This window comes from Lottia gigantea, assembly GCF_000327385.1.
Source record: "Lottia gigantea unplaced genomic scaffold LOTGIsca_62, whole genome shotgun sequence".
NCBI classification, from domain to species: domain Eukaryota; kingdom Metazoa; phylum Mollusca; class Gastropoda; family Lottiidae; genus Lottia; species Lottia gigantea.
Window position 1 is genome coordinate 569,995 of NW_008710115.1, and position 19,972 is coordinate 589,966.

The window sequence follows — 19,972 nt, forward strand, 5'->3', positions numbered from 1 at the left end:
TTACGACTTGTCACAATTTTAGGCTAAACTTGTGTTGAACACTAATAGGTTTCAAGTAAATCAGAAAGTTATAATAAAAAGAATATTTACCTTGTCTAATTTAGATTTCAGGTTTGTTTCTTCAGTTGAATATGGTAAAGAATCATAAATTGCCTGAAAAATAAATGAAATATAATACAATATTTTTTTTTAAGATGCCATATTGCATGAGTAATGGTGAACAGATTAAAATTTGTCCAATCGGAGGGGTTGACATGCTAAAGACTTCTTTTAGTTATTTGACACGATAAGGTCCTATGTGCTCAAAGTAACGCACGTTAAGGATCCATATCAAAATTCCTGTGACAGTTAGAAATCAGAACGGAGTAGGCTAATCCTGCTCTCCTTACAAATTTTCCTCATTGCTCACTCCATGTACATCAGCCCAATTCCGTGAAGAAAAGAAGGTCATAAAACTAGACCAGTGCTTCTATAAGACAGTTTCTCTTAAAAATCTTTATACTATTTCATTTCTCAATCTTAATAAGTTTAGTAAAATAAAAGCCTTCAAAGGTTGATTATGAACGCATTTTTGAGGTGCAAAGACATTATGTATGGGGTCAAAAGAAATTCTTGATGACAATATTTCCACATTTATTGTAGAAGATAAAATATAGTCAATTTGAAACCTTGATATTATGTTAAACTCATAGCCTGAATGAAATAAATATAGCAAAATACACAATTCAACAAATTCAAATTAAAAAAAATGAATTTTTATAAGAATATATTTTGTAATCTAATATGCTTGGTAAAAAATATCTGAGCGAACTTCTAGGATATCCCTGGGTTATTTAAACTTTTTATTATCTCAATATCAGTATTTGAAGTTTGAAGAAGAAAGATAAAACATCAAATGAATTTTCCAGAGTTTTAAAACTATCTGAGTGAGAAATGTGTTATTAATAAACAAGACATAAAAAGAGTTTTATGAAGACAGTCTCAAATATGATGGGAGAAAATTAGACATTACATAAACATGCATCTCTATGATCTAGAAAACATTTCATCTTTTATGAGGGGAAAATTAAGGAGAGTTCCAGACTAAATACAAAACATTAAAAGAGAAGTGAGTTTTTTGTGGGTATGATATCACATGGTACTTTATAGTTATTGCTGATACTTAAACATCATTCGCAGTGCATGGGTGAATTTATAGCTTGGCACAGCTCACACCAAGGTTGTAAAAAGAGTTGAAAGATAATGTGGAAGCTATCAAGCCGTGATCATAATGTAGTTGTGTGGAAGAGCTATAACTTTTCCATCAATAGTTAAACTGCCGAACTCACTCCTTGTCAATGTTAAACTAGTTAAAAGAAAGTCTGTATGTTATGGCTGACACACTAGACATCCAGCGTGGGTTATAATGGTAGTTTTATTTCTAAGCTTGAAAAGTAATTTAGGTCAGAAAATCACATTTCTCAACTTCATCAGATTTAATCAAAGATTTCATGTATCAGTGAGATTGGTGTCTTGACTGTAATCAAAGCTTGAATAAGATCTTTACTATATCAGTCAATAGAGTTAGTGTGTATAATATGTATTAGTTTAAGTATTTTTAAATGGGGAATATATACAACCTTCAAATTAACAAGAACTGCTAAAAAAAAATCATGTCTTCCTTTGTTCTTAACTTTATCAATTTTTATTAACATTTGTATTTAACTTATGAAGAGTTTAATTTTCAAAAGTTATAAAATAAACTCTGTACAAGCAAAACAATTCCGTTATTAAACAAAAACCGCATCCAAAGCAAGACACCATATTAAGAGTAAAAGTAAGAGTAAATAAGAGTATTAAAGAAGATAATAATTTTATATAGTGGGTTCCTCGAACGAATTGCTCTTACACTATTTAATGATGTTTTCACACATTAGCAGATCTAAGATTGAGCATACATTCATCAATGTAAGAAATGCCATATAGAAGGTATTTTCTACAGTAAGCTGAATGATTTGAATAAAAACATCATACTGTATATTGAATGCAATCTTATCACTCTGTTGTAATTTGTTGAAGTTCACATTAAGAAGTGTTAAGTATAGACAAAATCTAAAAACTTCTCCACAGTAAGGTAAAAATGATATATACATCAAAATTCTAATTGCCATTATCAATAAACAGTGTGGAGGCCATATATACTCCTCAAGTATCTAGATGTATAGAAGAAAATGGCAGACATGTTACTGTGTTTATTGTTTAGCCTAAAGGCCAGTGATACAGTATCTTGTAGCATGACTTACTTTAGCAGTTATTGTGTTATAGAAACAGGTCTACAAAGGCAATATTAGAGCTCGTGGCAGACTAGTAAACTCAATTTGCCTGCCATCCATTAAAATATTTTACATCAAATCTTTTTAACACACCATAGTTTGTAAATAATTTTTTGGAAAGATCTTTAAATCTAGGGGTTTTTTTTGTTGTTAAATAAGCCAGTAATGCAAACTATTATTTTAAGGACAGTAAAGAAAATGGGAAAACAGCACTGGAATAATTTCTTTGCAAGCAAAACAATCTTGATTATTATTGAGATCAATGGTATTGGTAACAATTTGGAAAATATATATAAACTGTAGTATGTTTCTACTCATTCAAGAATACAAGTAAAACAGAGAATCCACAAATTTATAACTTTACTACAATACACCATGCTTTTTAAGGAAAATTCTTGAAATCTGGTGCCCATAATGATTTTTGATTCCACTGTACTCAGATTCCAGGATGACATTAAGATAGCTTAAGTCTATCTGTCAGTTTACAAGACATGTAAGCTTATGTTTTTAGTCTAAGAAAAGACCTTCATTAAGGTCAACCAAATGTGTTTTGGAAATTAATATCATCATCAGGAAACTATGTTGGAATTGGGGGTTAGTTTTTTAATATCAAGACTTCACCAATTACCAGTACTAGTAGCAAAGTAAGCAGAATCATTTAAACAAGATCCAGGAGAAAACTTTTCTAAACTTCAAAACTATTGCCTTAATTGTTGAAATAAACCAAATGATTTACTTAATGATATTACCAATATATTTCAATCATCATTAGATTTTGTTTTGAACAAACCTTTTTCCAAATTTATAAACATCAATTGAGTATAATTAAATTGAAAGAGGTGTGAAAAGTATCATGATGTACAGTGTAATTTGAGTAGCTTTATGAAAACCTTATCAATATTGTTCAAAATGAATGACTTTCAAAAAAAGAAGTCATGCGTGATAAAGTAAAGAATAAAGACAGACCCTTTTTTATAACAACTGAAATGGGTGAAGATTTGGGGGTATCGCATCAATGTATTCAGGTGAAGTGATGCGTGTGGTGAAAAGACTATGATACTTTTGTCGCTTGGTTGAATACCACTAACCCTTTAAAACTTCTGAATAACATTCTCTCTTATTTATTCATTCAGATAAATTTGACCTGCAAACATTGCTAATGAGTTCAACAGGAATCTTTTAATGACAAATATTCTATAAAGAAAGAAAATTCAATGCAAAAGAAGCATGTTAAACAATATTCTTAAAATCAGACACCAAGTAATTCATCCAACATGATAAAATGTCAATTAAAACATGTCAAAGAAAAATTATGCTTTTAGCGTTGCATCAATCAACACAGATTGTACAGCAAGTTGAAATTTCAATGTAATCAGTCTTTTTTAAGAAAGTTGAAAGAAAAGATATTAAACAACTCTAGGGCTTGAATTTACTTTGAAGTCGAGAAACATATTTCTCACATCCGTTATTAAAGTAGATTTTGATCAATGCACAAGTATTAAGTGTCAGCAATTTATAAGAACCAAGCAGAAAAAACGACTTTGAAATTATTGAACTGACATGCAAAATATGATTATCTAAACAGATCTCTCTTTGAAAGCCTACTTGATCAATATTATTCGATTTTTCATGGCTTTTTATTTCACAAGTTTGATATTGGTTGTCAATAAATGGTGAAGATTTAACACAACTCTGATCAATATATCATATACTCTGTACTTGTCAACAATATTTCACTTTTATCTTTTACTTTTATCTTAGATAATGTCAACTTTCAAACACTTTATTTCTTTATCAAGTCACCATAAATAAAATCCTTTTAGATAGTGAAAATAAAAGCAGCATATGCATTTAATCAAAGAAAAAATGATTATAAAGTTTTTTCCAAAATAGAAAATCTTTTTGTCAAATGCATGAATAATATTAGATATTGCCCCCTGAAAATTGGTTTGTAACCCTAATTGCACTTCCACTTTATTTTTAACAAATTTATGAATCATTTGACTAATATATACCTGTGCCTTTAATACACATGGTGTCAAAATGCACAATTTTCTTGAGGGAGAACCGTCTTGGAACTCCATGGGAGACTTGTGGCTATATGGCACTTTCACAGAGCTGCTGCCGCATTTTTAATCTCAGGCTTGACAGTTGTCTCCTTCATATCCCCCTCATACCATATGTACTCCTAGTCTTTGGAGGCTGGCCTTGCCACTGAACGGATTTCACACTTTAACTTACAATTATTGTCAATTGTCTAATGATTTGATTTAATGAACTTGCTTTGGTTTGACCTAACCTTTTCCAATTTGATTTTCCCAAAAATTGAAATTATATACATGAAAAATTGAAATTGTGATCACTATCATGCTCTCAAGTTATTTCGACTATGCTTAAACTTATACTTTAATTGCAGAAAAATTATCCTGTCATCTCAAGCTTGAACTCTTAAAATTTAAGTTCATCAGTTCTCAATGATTAAACTTTCAAGCCTATTTTAGTTGAAGTCCTGATTCAGAGCTGATGTTTGCATACAAAAACCTAATGTGGTCAAATTCATTCTATTAGTCTGCAATACCTGCCTTGGGAAGGGAAGAAATTTGGAGAAGACGATTGAAAAATTCATATCATTGAACAAAGTCATAACTACCAGTACATTATTGGTTGTGTGATACTTGCTTATCAAATAATCTGTACATTACACATAAACCTTGACTACCTCCTGAGGTACAAAATTGGCAAAATAGCATTTCCAAACAATGTCACCATGCTAATCTAATCATGTATAATTAATCTATTAACTGCCATGATTTAATATAAATCCTTAATTGTTCTTCGATTGTTCATTATATAAACTATGGTGCTAAAATGCTGCCACAGTCCAGTAAGCTTATCGATTACATAATTGAGCTCTACAATGGCAACTTTTTTGAAACATTGAAATTTCAAGGGAATGTGTATGTTATTTGTCTTTTACCAATGTCAATGTGTTAATAATCTTCTTTCCTTCTGAAAACAAGGACTGAAAAGTGTAAAAACTTATACCGGTACTTCTTAAAAGAAAACTAGTTTTAAAATATATTCATTATTATTCATAATAAGCTAGCTTATATGTACAGCTGTAATGTTAATCATATCAAATGATTTGCAACTGAAATCACACAGGATGGACAGAAGATGAATGTTATGTCTACGAGAAATTGCAAAATATTGATACCACTTGGACGAAATCAATAATAAGACTTGAGTGGAATTTCAAAAGAGGGGAGACTGCATGCCGAAATTCGGTTGTCCATACAAGTAATTTCTTTATACATTTAAAGCAGCATTGGTCATTATCATGGGTACCAATTTATCACATAAATATTCTATTCCAATCATATTTTATCAATCAAAGGTTGTAAAACTAAGTAATAAGCTTACTATTATTGTGATATTAAAAAATATTAATAAGTAACAATATTAATAGGATGTGTGGGTTACCTGCATAGTTGTTATTCCAATTTCATCATTGCTAAGCCATCTCAATCTGGCAGAGAGTTTTTGAGATTCATGCTGAATAACTATTCCTCCCAACATTTTGGGACTGACATTTTCTTGTCTATTTTCAGTAACATAGCCATCAGCATCAGTTTTTGCATCCACTGTTCTTCTGTGATGCCTGGATCCTAGGTTCCGTAATTGTATTCTATCAGAATTGACACTATTTTTACCAATCCAAGTTTTGTCATCTTGCATAGTTATATTCACAAATTGAAGGAAAAGAAGTACAGAAACCCAGATTGTAATGACATCAACATGCCAGGTTTTTGGCCTCGTCCAAAAAGTCGCCATGTTGAAAAACACTGGTCAATATTCGGGTACAATAAACTCAAAACCACTCCACTGCATAGTTCACAAGCTAAATACACATCTACAATAAGTTTAGAAAGTTGTGATATTTAAGTGACTACATTTCCCGAGAGAAAATATGTTTTAAATCCGAGCATGTTGATGAGAACTCGACAATCTGCATAATAATATTCCAGTCGACATCTTCAGTTCACGAACATCGACCAGCCAGACCAAGCAGATAACGGTATACAGAGCTAAACTCGGTCAACGGTAGTTTCGCACGAATTATCATTGTACGAAAACTCGGCTAACTATCGGTTGTAAATAATAACATGGCGGCCTCCATGAAATGGATAACAAGAGGATTGAACAAATTTTATCCACGCCTATGTAACACTCAAAAATTTATGTCATCCACTCAATATAGCTTTGTTGGCAACCCTAAATTTCATTCTCAATCAGGTACTGTTTTTGTTCTCATAATAGATACATTCGTCGGTAAAAGAATGTTGAAAGACTGCTTGTAGTTGTATAATATCCCTGTTCACAAATAATCACATGATATTTGTTTATACAGAGAAAAATTTTAGCCGAAATTTTCAGATAAGACAAGTATTATATTTGTATCCTTGTATAAGTGATTCCACGAATCTAATTGAATTCTAATACTAAGATTGTTTTGAGTCTTTTATTCCACTACCAGTTCACTTGCAATCTTGCATAACATTTTATCTTGCAATCCATACCCTACACTGAATTGATGAATGTGAAGATCTATACATGTTGTTTAGTGTATTTTAGTATTTATTACCACTAAGGATATTAAATGAATATGCAGTGGCATTTGGAGCTTAATATAGTCTGAAATTATGTTAGTAGACAAAGTTCAATCGTCTATTGCCTGAGAAAGTTTGTAGGTACCGGTATATCAATTCCTAGGTTATCATTACTGTTTTGAAGTTGAGCAAAATTCTATATACCAACCATCTTGAGTTTTTGGATTGAATGTTTCACAAAATCCTATGGCCATGAAATATTATAACCCTTGATTACTAAATTGCCATTTTCAAGAAGGCTGATAATTATGAAGGATTAACTAACTATAAAACATTAAGTAATGTTTTACAAAAATAACATGTATAAAGACAATACTATTCCAGCCATTTAGTCCTTTTGATGAACCATGTTCAAAATAACTTGGGAAGAAAAAGGAATTGACAAAATCATATCCAGCAATATGACATAATAATATATGCATCTTAGAACATAGCCATGAAATTTGATGCTCAGAAAAATAAGTGATATCACTGTATCTGTATTAAATTCCTTACTTTATTTTGTACAGGTCCATTGTGTAGTGGTGAATATGAAATGCAAGACCCAAAAACAGATGATGAAGTGTAAGATAATATTAAAATTGTTTATTTTATTGTATATAAGCTACTGTATTTTAAGCAATGGAATTTTGCATGCCAATGAGAATTTTGCAGAAAGAGCATCCTTCTTTTCCATCAAAATATCAAAATTTAGACTTACAGATTGAAGTATAAATGGTATATAGTACACATAAAATTCAATAGATAACTCCATCATCTCAAGTTATTTCAGAATCAAATTTCTTCTGTGATCTAGTTGGATTAAAGTATGTGATTGATAATGATAATAAGTTTTTAATCAATGGCAGTAGAATACATGTAATTATATTTCAGGGTAAATATTACATTTATTGATAAAGGAGGTAAGAGAATACCAGTGAAAGGAAAGATTGGTGATAATGTGATGTATTTAGCTCATAGATATGATATAGAATTAGAGGGTAATATATGATTTCTTCAATTAAAAAAAAAAAGAAACAGATTACAGGTTATAAAGTATTATGAATCATGATGCAATTTTTTGGCATGTTTGTTATAAACATTTATTAAACATTTGTTTAGTGGCAGAAGTAATAGGGTTTTATCCTTTCAGTATGCCAGATTGCATACTTGAAGGCAATGTGATGCTAGTCAGGAAATTTGAAGATATCTGCAATTTGATTAGATATGTATTCATGTTATTATAGGTGCATGTGAGGCTAGTTTAGCGTGTTCAACATGTCATGTTTATGTACATGAAAATTATTTTGATAAATTAACAGACCCAGAAGAAGAGTGAGTACATTGTTTTCATAAATTGTACAAAATAAGTCTTTAGGAAAATGATAATTATAAAGAATATGACTTATACATGGAGATTTAATGCAAAACTTTTAATGCAGACTCTGAGTTCAGTGTTCAATTAACTCACATTCTCTTTTTAAGCTTACCACTTTCTCTTTACATGTCTACATTTTATTTGTAGAGAAGAAGATATGCTTGACATGGCACCATTTTTAAAACCAAACTCAAGATTAGGTAATTACAAATAATTTTAAAAAAGAATTGTCTGGGCTACTTAGTCATTGTTCGAATGTGGTTAAAAGACTTTTGGAATAAGGTCAGGGTTACTGCCATTAACTGAATAGAAGATAAGAGCTATTAGAAGAAGGGTTCACAATATCAAGCTATTACGAACTGTGTCTAATACCTTGACTGCAATAGCCACCTTTCTTGTATCACAGTTGTTGTAAGAGCATGATTTGAATTGGAAGATAGTCAATACAGCCAATCAGAGCTCTACACAGAGTCTGTATGCAAAAAAGCCAGAATGTTAACAATCTTTCTGTCGAGCGCTCTGAATGGCTGTATTTGCTGGCGTAAAATACAATCAAATTGTGCATATCATGATACAAGAAATATGGTTATTGCTGTCAAGGTATAAGACAAAGTTCATAGATAGTCATTGGTAGTAAGGCAGGGTAACTGGAGAAATCATGCACTTTAAAGGGCCTGGTTATAGGGCTAGGTAATTTACATAATGAAAAGCACAGACAGTGGCTGTAAAATTAGTGAAATTATGAATGGTATTTTTCTTTCAGGCTGTCAAATTATTTTGAACAAAGATTTAGAGGGTTTAGAAGTGACATTACCTCCTATCACTAGAAACTTTTATGTTGATGGTCATGTACCACAACCACATTAATACTGCTGGACAGTTTGTGCTCAGGGAAAGTGTGAGATTGTTATGCCAGGTAGTGATATTGTTAGTATATTTTGTATGCGTTAAGTAATGGTGCAAGAAACTTGGCCTTTAAAATGATGCTTGCAAAAATAACACTAATTTTACAATTGGAAGTGGATAAACGATTTAAAGAATGGTACAGCCAATATTTTCAAAAGGTGATACCTTTAGCATGTGTTCTGATTGTGGTCTTAGAATTGATGTTACTGAACATACCACTTAGCAATGCAACTATTAAGCTTGTATTTTTTTTTTATTACAAAACACTGTAAAACCCAAAATGATTTGGTTAGGTAGCCAATAAAACTTACGCTATAGCCACCAATTCTGTGTTTGTACAAAGCCTTCTAGTCTATAGACCTTATTCAAGACTCAATTTGGAACCATGCAAATTATGTTATCTATTAAAAAGATGGCAACATTATACAAAGAAATAGTGACATCATTAAACACTCGATATTGGGCTTAATACTGCCCATTTCTCAGAAATGTGTAACGGTAAACTTCATCTGAAAGAATCATTAAATAACTTGATAAATTTTGATTTTAATGATGTAAAAAATGATTAGTTTTGAGTAAGTGGGACTGGAAAAGGAGGTGATAAAGATGTCAAACCATATTCTATTTGTATGATTATACTAATGGTCTTTTTTAACACCTGTCTTCAACATCAAATAAATGAAACTAAGACAGATAACTGTATTACTAGTTTACTAACTTAACTTTGTACATGAGTATATTTCTAAAAATATTGTAGATGGCTTCCATCTTACTTGTATGCACAGTACAATCAACGCTTTCATGTTTGTGATGAATTTAATAAAGTAAGAGTTAATAAAACCATAATTTATTGTTTTGAAATATTATACAAATATTTACAGACTTAATAAATACTGAGATATAAAACATCTCTGATGTAAAATCGTATGAGTGTTTCCATAGCCATAAAACATTTTAATAATTCTTGTTGTTCTTATAAATAATTTTTTCTTTGGATGTTACCAAAAATACTGCAGTCATGGAAGGAATATGAGAACGTATCATCTTTACAATGTCACCCCATTACAACCTTTGTTCTTATACCTTGACAACAATAGCCATCTTTCTTGTTTGTAAATGCAGCGATTTGATTTGATTGTACATTAGCGAATAAGTCAATTAGAGTCCTGGACAGAAAGGCTGTAAACAATAAGCCATAATGTCTTAGCTGTATTTGCTACAATACAATCCAATGAAATCGCTGCTTTCAGTAGCTATTGCAGTCAAGGTATAAGACAAAGTTCGTAATAGCTTGACATTGTGAAGATGTACTATACTAGGTATCAATAGTTGTTGTATCCAGATTATTAGTCCATTCTACTAAATCATCTACTTCCTTCTCCCAGGGTTCCTCTTTACCATGTAATGATGTATGTAGTGAACCACCTAAAACAATATCTTGTGAGGCTGGTGCTGAAATATCAATTCATATTTTACAATTTCCAAGCAATAACTTGCTTACTTATTGTTATCAACCACAAAAGGATTAATAGACAATCCTCGCAAAGTGTTTGTCAGACTTGACCGACATTCTATGCTTATATAAATGTTTACACTTTAGATTGTGGTAAGACATACATACATGGGTGGAAAAATTACTTTTCCGTATTGATAGGCATGGGTGTTTTTGAAAATAGGACGAATACATATTTTTCCAGGGCTTTCAAAATGAAGGAAAAAAACGGTACATACAAGGAGAAACTCTTGGAGGTAAATAAATCTTTTTCATTTTCTGTAACCTGGCAAGTTTGGCTTCTTTTTCATCTTGGACTGTTGGTTTGGAGTCGAATTTCCCATACATCAACATGGTATGTCTGAAATTGATGATCAAAGTATTAAGATAGGAACTCTTTTTGGCAATGAAATGCAAGTCCTGAACAATTATAATTGGAATATGCCAAGCAATGGTCATGACTTGAAAAAAAAGGAACAACCAATTTGTACGAGGATAGCAACTTGGATTCACGAAAACCCTGTCCACAAGCTGGTCCTTGGTCAAACCCTTGACAATGATCAATTCGAGATTATCCTTACCCATTTTTAGCTGGGTCAACTGGAATCATGAGGAAAGATGAGTTACTTGAGCATTCTGTCTAGATAAAATTCAATTACAGAACACTGAACAGTTAAATAATGAAAAATTGCAAGATCAGGTCGCAGAACTAAAAACTTACTCTTCAATTTGTTTTTTGATTTGTTCTTCTATATCTTCTGGACGTAAAGCCATGTGTGTTTTCTGTAACTCTGGTTTCTCTCGTAACTTATCTAATACTGTAACACAAAACATTATTAATTAAATGTAATAGATAATGTCACACATAAAATTATTCACAATTCAAAACCATTTTAACCTATCAATATAAATTTTAATGTTTATTCAGAAGTATAAATAGACAAGCTATCTAGCATCGATTTCTTTCATTGTTGCATCTGAAGTCAAATGTTCACTGACTCGACTGATCTGACATGGGTTTTTGACTGAATTTAACTCAGGCATAGTTAACTTACAAGGGTTTGTATCAACTTCTTTTGATTTAGATGTTGCTATACCACACCATGTTGTATAATAATCTTCAAAAGATAATTTACTAATCTTCCTACTAGCTGTTTTAACAGGTTTATTTTCATCAATATATTTTTTCTTATTTTCATTTCTCTCCATTTCTGACCTGTATTGTTCTGCATAATAAAGATAAATAAGTAAGCACTATTTTATGGTGTAACTATGCTACATTCTGAGGAATGCTATGGTCATGCATATCATTAGCTCCCTTTTGTATACAGTCAAACTTGTATTAAGCAAGCAGTCTTGTGAATGCAAGTTAAATGGCTAAGGGTGCTCGCTAATAAGGGCTAGACCGTATGATGAAAATATTGACTGATGATTTAAGATTATGCTGAACACAAGTGACTGTTTGTTAATGTTTTGACAGTACTTTTAAAAGGATTACTTCACACAATTCTGATTTCTCATCCAACATCTATAGTTCCTTTAATTTCAGGAAGAAATATCCATATTAATACATTACATTCACAAATACCTTTTACCCTACTATCTACAATAGTGACACCATAAATTGTAACTTGGAACCCATGTAAATTTTCAAGTGTCCCAAAGATAGTGATACACCTGAAACCACCTATAAATAGGCTATACAGCTAAATGCTGAAATATTTCAAAATACCTTCTAATTTATTACTAGTAGCTATACATTCTGCTACAACTTGACGATATCGTCTTGGTGATTTATCTATCATATCTAATGCATCTAAATTCACAGCATTACGTAGATTTGGATTAGATAACAGGTACTGAAATTTAAAGCTTATTGATAAGTTGTTCTCATTAATAATTCAAATATTCATACTTGATGTCTGAAAACAGCTAAATTGAGTTGAATTGAATTTTAATGGTTCAAATGTAACATAATTTGGTTGTAATTATTAATACTGCTATTCAGCTAAAATACTAGTAATAGTACTAAATGTTAAGCTTGTTTAAGAATATATTACCTGGACACTTAATAAAAGAAATGATAATGAATAATCTTTATTCCAGTTATTCTCTAGTAAATAATCTATACATGGTTCACCTGTTATAGCATCAACTGAAAATATAACACAGCAAATACAGAAGATATAACATAGCAAATAATGAAAATATAACATAACAAATACTTATGATATAACATAGCAAATACTTATGATATAACATAGCAAATGCTTATAATATAACAGCGAATAATGAAAATATAACATAGTGAATACTGAAAATATAACATAGCGAATACTGAAAATGTAGTTTAGCAAATACTGCCAATGTAACATAGCAAATACTGACATTACCACTTAGCAAATGCTGAAAAAATAGCAAATATTGCCAAACTAGCAAAGATGCATATTATATATTTCATAGCATAAAACTTATCATAAACATTATCTGTACTTACTATTGGGATGAAATGGTATCGTATGAAAACATAAGGCTGGTGGTTGAGTATTATAGTTTTCATCAAACCGTATATAAATTTGAAACAACCCACCTAAAAATATATGATATTTATGAAAGCTTAAGTCAAATTCAATCAATTCTCTGAAAGCATCAGCATACTTTAGCATAGGTTTTTCTTCAACATTCTCTTTCAATACACAGAAAATAACTTACTTTGTGACTTTTACACTATCTATCCTTACTGGTACTGCCAACATAAAGTAAAATCTACATTCTGCTACAGAGAAATAATTAGATAGTCCTAATATTTGAGCTCTATGTAGCCTACAATCTAATCCCTCCAGTCTTACCTTCCCAGATAGTATCTTTCAAGCCTTTCATTTTGGCTACAAATTCATAAATGTTATCATCTCTCAAAGGAAACAATTCAATACCCTGAAATAGTTCAATTTAAATAGGAATAGAATCTTACTATTTACTATTAAAGCTTAACCGAATACAGATTGAAGGATGAATCTTGAGGCTTGTATTTTTCTACTTCATTTTTCCAATTCTGTGGATACCATGCCTTTTTTGTATTGTGGAAAAATCACCACTGTTATATTCCAACTATTTGCTAAATTTAACCTTTCTCAGGTACTTTTTAAATTTGAATTTTGTTTCCAATTCATTTTTCCAATTCTATGGATAGCATGCCTTTTTTGTATTGTGGAAAATCACCACTGTAATATTCCAACTATTTGCTAAATTTAACCTTTCTCAGGTACTTTTTATTTTCAAATTTTGCACAATAATTCTATTGATGTGTAAAGCGGGAATTGAGCTCTATCACAAAGAAGAGAAATATTCAGATGGCGATATTGCTATTACTGCTATTTCCTTGTGAAAATTTATATCTGAAAACACCATTCCTTGTCAATAAGCTTATATTTGATGTCCCTTTTTAAATAAACTGAAGAAGGGCTAATGCCAATAAATTAGAGCATAATTAATATGAGAGCAAAGCTCTCTATAATGGTAACACATACATATACATCAATTCTTTCAGAAAATTTATGCCCCACCGTTAGTCAAAAAAAAGGGAGAAAAAAGATGGCGGATCATAGGGGCTGCCATGTTTGTTGACAACTAGATCGCAGTCAATCTGGGTAGCTTCAGAGTGAATATTCTGAAATTCTTTAAATAAATTACGACAATTGTTTCAAACACAGAAAGGGATGTTTTGTACCAACTTAACAACCCTTACGTTTTATTTTTATTTTTCCTGGATATTCTATGCGTCATAAGGAATAAAATGACAGCTTTGACCTAATTTCCCAAGACTTTGTCCCAAGCAATGATGGCGGCTTTGTTGACATCATACGTCTCGTTATAATGACGTCATTGTTATAGATGATTACTTTCATGCCTTATAAAAATTTCTCTAGATACCTTATAAAAGATTGTCTACAGATCTTATATTCATAGAAGATTACCTTCACACATAATGATTAGAAGACAAAATAGTTTGCATTACATACAGATCAGGTTGAATTTCTTTTATTTAATTATTATAATTATTGTTATTTTATAAATAACCTGCGCCCTCATTCAAGGCCATGCCTTCATTCATATTATATGGTACCAGTGTAAGAATTAAGAATAGATACAACCATACACGTAACTTACCCATGGAGGATTTTTTTGAAAGGCTGTGTACTCCTTTTCAATAAGTGAAGTTGCTTTTGAGAACATGTTAAACACTATTTTGCCAGTATTATCATGTAATTCTAAAATGAGTTATCAGGAAATTAACAACAGTAAAAATATCATATATAAGCTTAGATAGGTATTTGGTAAGGAACCTTACATTATTAAAGTTCAGTTGATGTGCTGTATTCAGTGCTACATACAGTTTTAATTTGATGAAATAATTATAACTATTACACATTCAGTTAAAAGAAAAGGAATCGGACTATTCAAAAATGGGATCCAGATCTACTTCTGAGAAACAAAATTATTTTTTACAGAAAAAACAAAGTATAAACCTTTCAAATTTGACGGACAACTATGCTTTAATTATTATGTGTACACTGAGCTCAACATATATCATCAATCACCTATATTTCAAAAGGATTTTCAAAAAGTAAGCGGAACAGAAATAAATATCAAACTTTGTCGGCCATGTTGTTTTTCTTCGATACGACTTTATGCGCAGCCGCAGTAATGTAAACATCCGGTTTTTAATGACATGTGCTTTTATTTACGTCTGCTGTCACATTTTGACAGTCAGTTATTTTTATGATTATGAAACAATAGAATCATTCTATATTCATCAAATAAAAGAATGATTAAAATGTAAGGGTAGCCTTTATGTCAAAATGCTACCACACATAGGGTTGTCACTCAATAAAACCCTGAATTCACCCATAGAAGTTGTATGCCGCACATTTAAAGGAATAGCCTACTACGTCTTGGAATAGACATAAAATTTAAGAATTTTAAACTTGGCCAATAAGAGTATATATTCATCAGTAGATTTACCTTTACAGGATCCTTATAAAATCCGATAAATCAACAAAAAAAAATTAGTAATTATCCATAAATATGTAATTGACTATTAAGATTAAGCGTACGTTTTTCAATAATTACTAAGTTTTATGAATTTTCAAAATTTCCAGTTTTTACAGTTACAGTTTACAGTTTTTTTAAGTTCACTGATGAATATTGACCATTCTTGAGAACTTAAATTTTATGTTCATTAGACGTAGTATCGCTTTAAAGTTGTATTAGTGTCTATTTGCTAGGCATAGTAAAACTTATCCAATTCATTGAACATAGGTTCCAGTAGTCCGAAACATCTGCCTCTATTGCCAGTTGTCAGCTGGAGTAGACATCTGTCCAAATAGCTATCAGAGGCTGGAATAGAGAGAGATGTTTCGGGCTAAGGGTCCAGGTTTAGACGAGATTTTTTCATGTATGGAGTTTTTAATTTCGAGTACTTATGGATCCCAGCCATATATTTCTGGTATCTTGAAACTTTCTTAAAGAATAGATGCACAGTACAATTTTACTTGTTTAAAACCCTATTAATAATATATTCATCTAAAGTAATTCAACTTGAAGAAAGAAATATACATATATCTGACTCTACTATGAACCACGTTATAGTCATTAAAAGACATTAGACTCAATTAAAACGTGGCAAATAGACGTTGTCCTCTTTTTATGATCAGCTTATTTTGTTCAACAAGCTCTTCAACTTGATTGTTTTTATAAGATGCCCGATTATCTCGTGCATGTTGGATTTATTCGCGTAATTTATATAATAAAATAGTCTGGTTTATTAAACTGTTTTCAGGTTATTCAATCAACAGTAAATTTAAAGAACGGTAAATCATAGAATGAATCTTGATACCAAATCTACAGGGAGAAATGGGAAAATTCTTACAGACAGCAGAATTGATAGCTTTTATAAAGCAACCAAATTATGCCATCGAAATCACAAAAGGTTTGCTTGTTTTATTTGATGAAATTATGATGGCAAGCTCAAAAATACAAATTTCTAAAGGGTCCACCAGATATCTCAACAATTGTATTGTGGTAATGATGTTTTTTTGTTTCAGAAGAGGCACAAAAGAATTAACGAGTCCAAATAAAACATTTGATATAAAAGCGTGCAATAATAAACAAATAACATTATCACCATGGATAATAAAGAAACCTCTGGCAAAAGGACCAAGTTGGGATTGCAGGTTTCAAAGAAGAAAACGACGCCATATTTTAAGTCCAAAGAAAGGTGCTGAACTTTGTGATCCACTATTTAGGGGAGCAACAATATGGTTCGACACCAAATGGAAAGACGACGAGAGTCAGCTTATATTAACCTCCTTCTTCAGGTAAGAAATTCAAATTGAATATCTAATGCCAGAATATTTGTTAAAAATAATGGCCAATGATAAGTTTGAAATCAATTTTGAATTCATCAATATTGCAGTTTAAAAACGGTTTAATAGGACCTGGCTCTGCACCAAAGAGAAGTCTTTCTGTTAACTGATAACTCAGCTTACTGATATAATCCACCATCAAATTAGTCTATATATATCCTGCAAACTTCGATACTCTGTTCTTTTTTTTTATTTACAGTAAAAGATACAAATTATCAAGATATGAAAAACGGAGAAAATATTGTTCTGATGAATGGAAGGCAAGTTCAGATGATGAGGATATCGAACATGAACGATGCGATGATTTCAGCCACAACATAACGTCTTGTTTGGGTAGGTATGAGTAAAATATACTCAAATTCGTTAGTGAATCGAAATTTGTGAGCGCCTTAAAGTTTATATGAATATCATCTTCTAAGCGGTACTTATAGTCTTAGCACCCGATCCTGTAAAATTAGCTCTCTCAAAGAGAGAGCTAATTTTACAGGATCGGGTGGTCTTAGAATGACTTTGCGTTGATAAATATATAAATATTTGCAACACCATGGACGAGCTGCTCAGTCCGCTCCTGGTCACATTTTATTTTAGATGGTGGCAGTCTTGTTCAATAGCAAATCTAATATGGGGATCATACTTCATGCTTACCCGATGAGAGCACATCTCAATAGGAGGGCCACTATTTTCTGTGAACTGGTTGGTGGGTGTTATTTTCGTAATAGGAATCCTGTACGAAGAAACTTATAATTATTCTATGCGTGGGTCAATTATTTTCTTACTCGACTTCGAGTCGATGTTGGGGTTCCAGTATAGGAAAAACAATATACTCGTCGGACATGTCATTGATATAAAAGTAGAACGGATAAAGAACTGGTCCAAACACGGATCCTTGTTGCACTCTTTCGAGTTTCCATCTGAAGCCTGTTGCAATTATATTCGTAGTTGGTTGATTTTTGTAAAATCTGATCAAAGTTGTACTCAAATTGTTGTTTCTGAAAGCAAATAATTGGATTCCCTTGAAGATTGGAATGGACATTATTGAGTCACGAGAAAAAATATTTGTCATTATTAGCCAGGCGCCGTATTCTCGAAATGATCTTAGCGCTAGGATGTCCAAGGTTCTTATCTTTTATTTCTAACATTGATTCTAGGACATGCTGGCGCTAAGATCGTTTCGAGAATACATCGCCTGGTTTGACTGTTTTTGAGGTTGGTTGTTCCCGTAGCCGATATATCGCAGCCGATATATATTTTATCAAATGCAGCAAAATACACAAATGAATTATGTCCGTTTATGGTTTATGTCTACAATGGACCCACTACTGAAATTTCAGAAAAACGATGCGAATCTTGTCACACTAGCAGAACACCACTGTGGAGAGATGCTGAAGATGGGACACCTCTGTGTAACGCCTGTGGAATAAGGTGAGACAAGGGTAAATTAAATACAGATCCATTGATCCATAAAACGTGGTAGTCATTGAAGGATGCCATATTATGTTTGAGTTTTGGCAGTTTGTGGTAACTAAGTTTGGTTTCTTAGTCCATTACTAGTAAAATTGAAGGAAATGAAGTTTCTACCAACTTACCTACTGATAGAGCTTATGGTGACAGGCCTGTACATGTAAATTACATATTGTAATCATCAATGCAACTATTTCAGGTATAGGAAATATAAAAGACGATGCAGTAAGTGCTGGTACATACCAAGGAAAGGCAAGTCATGGTACAACCTTTGTTCTAAATGTGGTTGTCATTTAACTTACACTAACAGATTAATATCAAGAATCTTAAAATGATTACCAAGAGCAAACGACGGAATGGAATAGGCTACAGACTACAAAACTTAAAGTTTGAGAAACAAGAGTTATCTCCCTTATATTATCCTTCAGTGTGAATTTCATATCATCATCTACAGAAATTCTGTAGACTTTCACAATATTTTGTTATAGTTAATTAATACATATTAATCACAAATAGAGTTGTATTCATCTAGGCATTATTCTTGGTATGCATGAACCCAACTTGCTACATTATTCCTAGAATACTTTATGACCCCACCTCACATGGAGCCATTGGATGTAGAATGTCTGCAAATCCAAGAATGATCCTGTGACATACCAATCCGTTTTGTCATAGAGTACAACAATGACTGGAATACCGTTAACAAAATAATCCATCTCAACCAGGCTTGCACTAAAAGATCAGCTATGAAGTTTCTGAGATGCTACGGGACAAACATTTGACTTAGCAACATACTAAAGCACCTGTATGTATATCGGTAGAATTAAATGGCACTTTATGGTTACTTTTCTCATCTGAGTCTAGAAGACTGGCACACAGCACTTTTTTGCTAGAACAACTGCATTGGTCTTCTCTATTTCAATTACCCCTAGCTAGGGATTATTGAGCTTGTAGCATCTAGGAGTGTATACAGGTTATGAAAAATGACTCAAAAACTCTTTCTATAGAAATTAATTTATACATTATTAGCAATGCTTGATTATACACTGTACATGCAAATATAATAATGATATGATGTTTGCCTTAATATAGCTAATACATGTACATCTATCTTTATTGCAATAGTTTCAATAAGGGCTACTTTGTCTTCAGATATTTCTGAATACAGGATTCATGGAGATACTAAAATGACTGTGTCCAGTTGTTAATCAGGGAAACTTAATAAACAAAGATTTAAAAAGGCACATAAAATGATAAAATCAAACATCTTATCTATTTTTTTTCATTATTTAATTCTAGAATCATCTAATTTAAAGCAATTCTAACTAGAATACTGGCTGTAAATAATG

The 19,972-nt window shown here is 31.6% G+C and overlaps 2 protein-coding genes across 2 annotated transcripts; one reads left to right on the forward strand and one right to left on the reverse strand.

Annotated features, from left to right (window-relative positions):
- The first annotated feature begins 6,482 nt into the window (after nucleotides 1-6,482).
- Nucleotides 6,483-10,516, forward strand: LOTGIDRAFT_235266 (hypothetical protein). Its single transcript, XM_009064376.1, has 6 exons — nucleotides 6,483-6,608; nucleotides 7,492-7,546; nucleotides 7,856-7,962; nucleotides 8,209-8,296; nucleotides 8,487-8,539; nucleotides 9,103-10,516. The coding sequence occupies exons 1-6, from the start codon at nucleotides 6,491-6,493 to the stop codon at nucleotides 9,204-9,206; spliced, it is 525 nt and encodes a 174-aa protein (XP_009062624.1). The 5' UTR covers nucleotides 6,483-6,490; the 3' UTR covers nucleotides 9,207-10,516.
- A 33-nt stretch (nucleotides 10,517-10,549) lies between these two features.
- LOTGIDRAFT_235267 (hypothetical protein) lies at nucleotides 10,550-12,588 on the reverse strand. Its single transcript, XM_009064377.1, has 5 exons — nucleotides 12,470-12,588; nucleotides 11,793-11,963; nucleotides 11,459-11,555; nucleotides 10,977-11,098; nucleotides 10,550-10,697 (listed from the first exon to the last, which is right to left on the reverse strand). Exons 1-5 carry the CDS (start codon nucleotides 12,540-12,542, stop codon nucleotides 10,561-10,563), a joined length of 600 nt encoding a protein of 199 aa, XP_009062625.1. The 5' UTR covers nucleotides 12,543-12,588; the 3' UTR covers nucleotides 10,550-10,560.
- Nucleotides 12,589-19,972: the final 7,384 nt, after the last annotated feature.

Bases quoted from the DNA above. Each gene is read 5' to 3' on its own strand.
- LOTGIDRAFT_235266 (XM_009064376.1), top strand. From the start codon at position 6,491: ATGAAATGGATAACAAGAGGATTGAACAAATTTTATCCACGCCTATGT. The intron at 6,609-7,491 runs GTACTGTTTTTG...TATTTTGTACAG, and splicing joins TAAATTTCATTCTCAATCAG to GTCCATTGTGTAGTGGTGAA. The intron at 7,963-8,208 runs GTAATATATGAT...ATGTTATTATAG, and splicing joins ATATGATATAGAATTAGAGG to GTGCATGTGAGGCTAGTTTA.
- LOTGIDRAFT_235267 (XM_009064377.1), bottom strand. From the start codon at position 12,542: ATGATAGATAAATCACCAAGACGATATCGTCAAGTTGTAGCAGAATGT. The intron at 11,964-12,469 runs GTATTTTGAAAT...TTTATTATGCAG, and splicing joins TACTAGTAATAAATTAGAAG to AACAATACAGGTCAGAAATG. The intron at 10,698-10,976 runs GTATGTACCGTT...TTGATATTTCAG, and splicing joins ACCTCCAAGAGTTTCTCCTT to CACCAGCCTCACAAGATATT.